At 45.6% G+C, this 8,499-nt stretch overlaps 1 protein-coding gene across 1 annotated transcript in view; it reads right to left on the bottom strand.

Annotated features, from left to right (window-relative positions):
* Window positions 1–7,630: 7,630 nt before the first annotated feature.
* Window positions 7,631–8,499, bottom strand: part of T265_13001 (hypothetical protein) — a gene marked incomplete at both ends in the record, with an annotated part of 9,315 nt that continues 8,446 nt past the window's right edge. Inside the window, one exon of the mRNA XM_009166675.1 lies at window positions 7,631–8,072. Within this exon, the coding sequence (XP_009164939.1) occupies window positions 7,695–8,072 (378 nt within the window). The remainder of the gene's footprint in view (window positions 8,073–8,499) is intronic.

Below are 8,499 nucleotides of genomic sequence, written 5' to 3' on the forward strand. Positions count from 1 at the left end.
GACGCCTGGTTGTTGAGCAGGCCTTTAAATGCCAACAGCCCGCTCAGAGATCTGTAGGGCAGCTGGGGAGGAAAGTGTGTCTAGAAGCCCAAGTGTACACTTGCTTCACTTTTGGTGAAATCAATCTGCGGGAATCGATTGGTGATCAGTCTTAGTGAGGACGCTACAAAGAAGCACCTGTGCCAGCCTTGTCGGGTTGTTTTTTCCGGGAGATGGCCCTAATATGATCAGCTCACTCGTCCTTACGCTCCTGTTCACTGTAGAGGCCGTGACAGTTTTTGTCGCCGCATCTGAGAGCTGGATCAGTTTTTTCAAAGGCAGCAGACCCGGGACAGAAAGCGCAATGTACTCGTTCATTGAAGAATGTTGTTCATTAACTTTCGCTATGCTGCCACGTTCTCTGCTTTTGCATCCTCCAGAGCTTTAGAAAGAACATCCGGTTTTGCGCCGTGTCCCGATTAAAGCGGGAAAGCGGGGATTTGATTTCGATGTTGGTGGCTTTCTTGCTAGTCTCAGAATGCTTTGAACCCTTCGTATAGGGGCAACTGACGCAGACAAATGGGCCAGGAGAATTAACCCGTTGGCTTCTCTGTTCGTCCTGTAAACCCGTGTATTTAAAGTGCCACCACGCCCTGCAGGTGTTGCATTACATACCGCGTCTTAGAGCCATTTCACCCGGATCTATTGTGGACCGCCGATGCGGCCATCCAAACCCAAACAGCGAAATGGTTGTGGCTTGCTCCTCATACTCCTTCCATTGAATGAATGGACAAGCGGGAGAATATCCTTGGTCAGCTGAAGACCAACGCACCGAGGAGGAAGTGCAACATTAACACGGGACCTTCAGTTTTTGATACATGAATGTGTAATACGGGTAATTTATGCTCGCATAAATTACTTGGGAAGTTTCCTATACATGTTGGTTTGCGGTTTTCTATTTGCTCAAAGCGTAGCATTCTTTTGAAGTAAAACACTTGGTACTGATTCGATGCCGGCTCCAGCATCTTGCCAAATGTCTTGCAAAACCAATTGTTCGGAGTGGCTGTTGATAACCACAAGACACGATTTAATCAATGGGTCTTTGCATCCAGGCATCTGCCCTGCGTTGGTTGTGTCCAGGCTTGTGCAGTGCTGGTCCGTTTACTTCATTTGAGTTGTAGGATATTTTGTCCAAAGTATGTCATAGGTAGTTGCCTTTGGATTTCAAGCAGGCGAGAAGCTGATGGTGCCTGTACGTTATCAGATACCTTTTCCGGTCTTTCTGCAGGTGTTAAGGTTGCTACTAATCGGTGGAATATTAGTTCCGTAATACTACCACAGCGCGCCACACGCACCCTAGAGTAGCCACATCCGAGGCGTTATTTCACTTGAGAGCAAAGATCAACAACACCATTTGAGATCGGATTCGGGTGGAAAAAGTCACATTTGTCACAACTATTAAGCGGCGGTAAACCATCAAATACAAACCCGAGTAAATTGTCAATCTCGTGGTGTATAGAGCCTAAGACTTTCGTGTGACTTCGCCAGAGATGGCCAATCAAATTTGACTCAACACTTTGTGTATATTCTGCTCTGAAGACGGCCCAGATTTAGGAATGGAAGAAAGGGTACCAGAATCATATTGCTATACCAGTTTGTCTTTCCCAGAATCAATAACGTCTCATTCCATCGCTTAAGAAACCACCACCAGAGCGAAGTATCCTTAAGGGTTCCATACTAATTTGTCGTTGGTCATCTCAGTGCATCCGGTGTCATAATAATTAAGTTATTACACAGTGATCATAGATTGCCCTGACTGTATTTTTGTTACCGCTTGCCCATGGTTTGGCATTAAGAAGGGATATTATATGCCTGCAATCTTTTCAATATAGGCGGTAGAGTTACTACTCAAGACCTCATTTGGCATGATAATTAAGTCTGCAATTAGAAGCCGAAAGCACCGTACACCTGTTTCATCTACGTTGGGAATCACCAGCATTACGCATCACATAATTAACAAGGAGATTCAAACAAGTGACGTCCAGGTTAGGAGAACAGTGATCAACCATTTAGCCAAGAGAAGCTAATGAGCGGTGCAGGGAGAGTAGTAATTTAAGGTTCATCTTATTGTGATAAACAGAGCCCCATGACGGATAAAGAAACCGCACTGGCCGCAGGAGCGCGAGAACAGCTCAGGCGGATTGTTGTCAACTATTTTTGACTGAGTACTACCGTTTCACCCTCCTTGGGTTACATCAAGTAAGCGAAGAAGCAGGGTTTCCGTCATCTTCGTTTCACTTGAAACCAAATTGAACACAACAAGCGAAATACACTCATTTCTGCTGAGGCTACGCCGGATTCTACTTTAACCGCTTGTTCGTCATTTCCCTCAAGTGATCACTCGTTAGAGCCAAATCAGCTATCATATGGACATATTCCGCCAGATGGTTGAGTTTGATTCATCGAAACCACTATCCGAAACCCAGTTTTGAATCAATCACCAAAACATAAAATCAATTTTTCTAATGTCAAAAACACCACACCACACGTGTGTTATTTTGGAGGGCTGTTATTGCCCCACGAAGTGTCAAAAAATAGTTAGGGATCAGAAAGATGTTCCACCTGCCCTGTTCGGAAACGGTGTGGAAGTTGAACATGGATCCAATATTTCCAAATGTTCGTCACCTCTACCCGGCTGAAAGTATCGAGCTTGTTAGAAGCTGAAAGCGAAAGCCCAATCGTGGTGACAAAATACAGTCACCGAGGTATGGACTAACCCTTATGGGTGGACAAGCTGGCTGCTTCACAGAAAAGACCCGTTGGTGACTGATGGTCACAGGAATGCAGATAAATACCTAATCTTGTAAAAAAACCGTGATGTGCGACAAGGAATATTTAACTCAGTAGCACTTTAGATATGAACGGTTGAAGGCAGGAAAAATGAGCGGGGGTGTAGCCTTTGTGGTCGACGATGATTTCCAATACGTGTAAAAACAGCGAAAGGCTGATTTCTGGTCGTGAGGTTGTTGTTCTTCTTACTAAGCTTGTTCGCATATATTTCGTACCATACAGGGGTACGTAGTCGGTGCGCTGCTGAGCGCCAAAACACATCAACGGCCACCGGGTTGATAGCGAATAATGGACCATTCAGTTTATCAACATATGGGCATGTATTCAGTAATAGAGCTTTATTTGAATTCAAGCGGAGCTTAACTTGTTAAGTTTGTAAATCACTGCTCCCCGGTTAGTTAGTTTTTTGTGGGCCTAGATGGAACACTGTTGTGGGTTTACAAATCTCGGCGATTTGTTCAAGGGGCTACTGAAAAAAGTCGAGAAATCGCTCTCTGAACAGTGATCATTTCATTATCGTGCTACACTTTTCATGTCCCGCATTCGTTATATTCGATTTTTTGATTGTCCTGCACCACAAAAATGTTTCTTTGTCCTTATAAAATGTTCCCATGTTTCTATATCTGCCTCTTGAAATTGGGAACGCTTGATCACAGTCGACTTATTAAATGGATCCCAAATCTCTAGCGCTGCCTATTGCGAAGTCTCTGCTAGCAATGGTCAAAAAGGTCACTGATTTGAAGCACGCCCAAATTATTTTCCACAAAATTATAGGGTTTTTAAAGCTTTTACTTCAACGGAGCTTTAGCCCAATTTAGTTGCACCGTTCAGTGCTATATCGCTCGCAACATTTTGCTTAGGTGAACGAAATTTCAAGGTCACGAACCACCGCCAATTCTCCTTCTTTACTGTGTAACGCATTTGAAACTCGAATGTATCTGCTTGCCCGTTTCTCATATGACCTTATACGTGCCCCTCCCTTTCTCTCTTCCCCCATTGCAGGTACCACGGACGAATCACCACGGGCCCTGGACAGGGAAGAGTACCCCGCTTGTACACCCCCTAACTGACCTTGACCCGACCCTGTACACACCCCCCGCTTCCGGTTTCGGTTTCGCTCAATACACGTGTCGTTACCACACTCCGGCCTTCTCCCTTGTTCCACCCGACCTGTGCGCATGTGTGCTGTGTATACTGTGTGGATTCATTAATACCAGTCCGTATATCTGCACATTTCAGAACTGACGTGTGCCGTCCTCTCGAACGTCGAATACCGCTGACTTCCTGACATCCCACGCTACAACTGGTTTACGAGAGATGGGACGTGCGATCGACTTTGGCCTATTTCGATCTTCTTCGGTATGCTTCTGGGCGAAATAAAATATGCAGAATACCCGATGCGAACTCCATCCCGGAAAATGGACCAGTGACCTTTGTTTGCTTTCTACTCCTCGTATTTAATAAATGAGAATTTTATTCAGCGAAATTCGACACCACACATTTTTAGATAGACCTCACCTTCCAGGTAGAGAGCTGTTATACAGCCGCATGAATTGTGCAGTGGCAATGCGAAGGACATCTCTGATCTTCTCTCTCAGATATGCATTACTAGACTGTAGACAATGCAGCGTCACGGGATGGCTGCAGATAAATTAACATAGTGATATTTTTCGTATTATAAATATTATGTCATATAGGTGAAATATGTCACAAAGCACAAATATAATGATGGCAAGTAAGGGCGTCCATTGCCAGTGGCCCTTCTTACTCACTTCGCTAATTATCGTAACTGCTGGGTCCGTGTCTATGTGTGACGCTGACGGACGTCATACTCATAACTTTACGCGATACCTATAGTGAACACCAAGTCAGCATCTATGCGGGCTGGTAAAAATAAGGCCTCCACTATGAGTGTTGGTCTGTTACACTCATAACTGTACTTGAAGTCGCCTAACTTGGCTATTTATCGTACCCGTTAGGTCCGTGTCCATGTGAAGCGTTAGTTGTGAGGCGCTGATTATGCGCGGTAACCGAATTCAATCTACTTCGTCATACTCATACTGCGCGTGGTGTCGTTTGTCCGGTATTTATGCAAACCGATGAAGACTAGGCCTCAACCATGCACACAAAAGTAATTTGACGGCGAACGGTGAACGTCATACTCATAACTGTACGTGATATTGCCTACCCTGGTTACTGTTTGTAACCGATAGGCTAGTGCCTATATGCATGGTATCCTAATCTATCGGCCAACAACTACCCGTCATACCTATAACTGTGCGCGCTGTCGCTTATGTCTGTTACATATAGTAAACAGGAGGCCAGTATCTATGCGGACCGATAAAAACGAGGCATCAGTTATGCGTGATATCCTAATCTAACGGTCAGGACGGCCCATTGAGCTCATAACTGTAGTTGATGTCACCTACCGTGGCTAATTATAGTAACTGCCTGGCCAGTACATATGCTCATAGCTGACTATAATGTCTCAGCTATACATAACAGACTAATCCGACGACCAATGGCGGACCTCATCTGTGAAACTACAATCAGAACTACTACAACTTCGAGTGTACATAAAACGATGCACAAATTCGTATGCCTTTCTTTGGACTGTAAGTGGTGGTTTCAGCGATTGCATGTCCAGGAGCAGTTCTTCGGGGACTGGTGACCACATCTCTTACAACCACTTTTTCTCCTGGATTATGTTACTGTCCAAATCATCTAATAAATTCCAAATAAAATAGTCCATCATCTCGGAATTTCTACTCCCGTCAATAGTTATGTTTAATCTCCCTAATCACCACATCTCTCTGCGTGTTCATGCCAGGTTGCTCTAGATCTCTTGTACTATATCATGTATTAGCAAAACCAACTTGTACTTGAACGCTTGTCTACTAAGTACAACTCTAAACACATCCTGTCTCATTTAATCACTCTTTGTTACCAATCTAATCGCGGTAGGTTCCAAGTTTTTCCTCAGTATTAATGCACTTCATCCAATTGTCCTGTTTGACTGTTATCCACTCCACCTGGCTTGTGGTCTACATCTATAGCGATCGCCAACCGAACCAGAAAAATACCTGGTATCTTGCAACGGCTTCGTTCCATCTCTGCGGATTCCCTTAGTCAGGGCTGTCCAGAAACCGAAGTATGTCAGTGCAATCATGGCACGGAACTGCCGTACCCAGTTTGATGGTATACCCACAACTATTCACTTCCTACTCTTGACTGTACACTCTCGCCCACTCGTTCCATTACCTTAAACTAGGAACAAACTCATGCTAGGGATATGACATTCCGTAAGTGGAATAGTAACTTCAGCCGTTGTCACTCACCTCGACTAATTATCGCAACTGCTAGGCCCGTGTCTATGTGCGACGCTGATTATGAGGCCTCAACTATGCACTGTAACATAAAGGAAACTACTCACAACTACAGTGCAGATCACTGACGTTGGCGGGTGTGCGTTGGTTCGGTCTTTACAAGTTGACACTGACGCAACACCTTGGTGAGTGTGAGTAACAACCATGCTGACAAACATCAGTCACGGTGTCAGTAAATGAAGCCTGTCAATGGCATCAGATTAACCCGTTGTATCAAATGGTGTATGAGTCAGTGGGGCGAGATATCTCAGTTTAGTGTCCTTGGCTAGTACCAAGCTTTGCTTTTCAAGAACAGACAACACCTCCTATTAGGGGGGTCAGAAGACGTCCATGAGATAGCTCACTGAGCATTCTCGTAAGAAAGATGCTATTGGGAATCCAGGAACTTCCTAATCCAAATGTGTTCAGCGATCCTGGAGAATGGCCTGATCAAATAGTTGGGGAAAATGCACCTATCGTGCCAGACTCCGTTCTTCTGAGTTGTCACACATTAACCTGGGAAATCGACTAAAGTTATCACAAGCCTGGAGGTCGGTCAAGCTATAGGCAAAGCCGTCCAAACTAACGGCGCTCGTGACCTTGAACGAAAACGTCTGGCGTTGTCAGGATGGGTTGCCGACACCTTCCGCCGTCGAGTGCAAGGATTCTGAAATAATAAAGACTTGAAACCTGGTCACTAGAGAGAGAGCCATAGACGGGGGGAGGGAGGGGGCAATCTCCCGACCGTTATATTTTCCACGGGTGCACAAACACTTCTGAGGCATACAGGAGACTTCGCAACCACCGAGTGACTTATTTGCCCTAGCCCAGGTAGAAACATTGCGATGGTATCCTCATCGTTTATGCCTAGTTTGTAACATGGACTTTGTAAATAAAATACCTCCACCCCCCATCAAATTACTGAAACCCCTAGGAACTGGACTTTCAATTCCCAACGAAAAATCATGGGGACAATAGCTTCCAGAAATCAACCACCGTTAGACCTGTCCGCCACAGCAGGTGACTGAACCCAATGATTTGATGGGACAAGGTTGCAAAACTGACTGACAGTGGTCAAGTCGGAGAAAAACGATGCGTGATAACTGAACGCGCACCGATCGCCCAATCAGGGGGCACATTCCCGTGAGAGACTATTTCCTCGCTCGGGGAGAAACACGCCTATCAAGCGAGAGGCGACATGAAATCCGCTGTCCGTGCCCTCCCGTCTAGTTTACCGTACAGTGCAGTTACCAACCGAAAAAAATCGTCCAATTATTGAGCGATCGTCCTTACACTGCAAGCGTTTGAGAAACGCCCCATACAGTTTCCAACGGACGACGCTGCTGCACACAAGCGTACACAAACTGTATGTTCAGCTCCTACTACATTGTTCGTTAAGAACCGTCCAGATGGGTAAAGGAACTGACACAAATCAGACGCGCAGGAAGTGTAGTAATCAAGAAAGACCTCAAAATGCCAAAAAGGGGCTGGCCGGAAGCCTTAAAGTTTGGACTGTTTCTTCTTCTTTTTGTTTCCAGTCCGAGGTTTAGTCAAATGTGCAGTACCCCGACTCGGTTTCAGTCCATGCTCTGCTTTCGGACGATGCCAGCTCCGTGTGGGCACCTGGTGATCTGACCGGATACCCATGCGTGCTGATCGGCTGGTCACATCATGAAGTGGAAAAGCAGAGAAGCCGCTGTTGTCTAGTTCTTGGCATAATTCATCCAAATCACACAGGTCTTCCAACATCCCATTCGTGGCGATTGGTTGGACATCCGGGTGTTTCTGCTTCGCGGGCCGACGATCAGGTAAACGTTGATCAGGGCAATAGATAGGTTCGTCCGCATATTTCCCTCCTCGTGGTTTTCGAATCGGTTGCTACGGGTAGGGGGAGATTACAGGAGAAGGGATGACATTGGGAATAATATAGCGAGAGTGCGGTGAGCAAACTTTGAAGAAACTAGGTGGCAATACATCATCATCATCATCATCGACAGCATGACATCAGTGTTCAACACTGATGCTTCACTGCCGTACAACCATGATTTATTTGAAAGCCTTATTGTAAAGAAAAGAATAGAGGTGGACGGGGAAGGGACTTAGTTCTAGCTTACCACAATCATTCTGAGGTGTCCATACCTCCAGACATTCACTCAGGCGATCTGAATAGAAACTGACAACAAGAACGCAACTGACATCGGTTGGCAGCTATATCTTGTAGTGTCTCCAAGCAGGCACAGTGAGGATCACGCGGTCCCCATCCTGGAAGGCGAGTAGCACCGACAGCACCCAAACGTTTCGTGAT

This window comes from Opisthorchis viverrini (assembly GCF_000715545.1).
Source record: "Opisthorchis viverrini unplaced genomic scaffold opera_v5_29, whole genome shotgun sequence".
NCBI lineage: Eukaryota > Metazoa > Platyhelminthes > Trematoda > Opisthorchiida > Opisthorchiidae > Opisthorchis > Opisthorchis viverrini.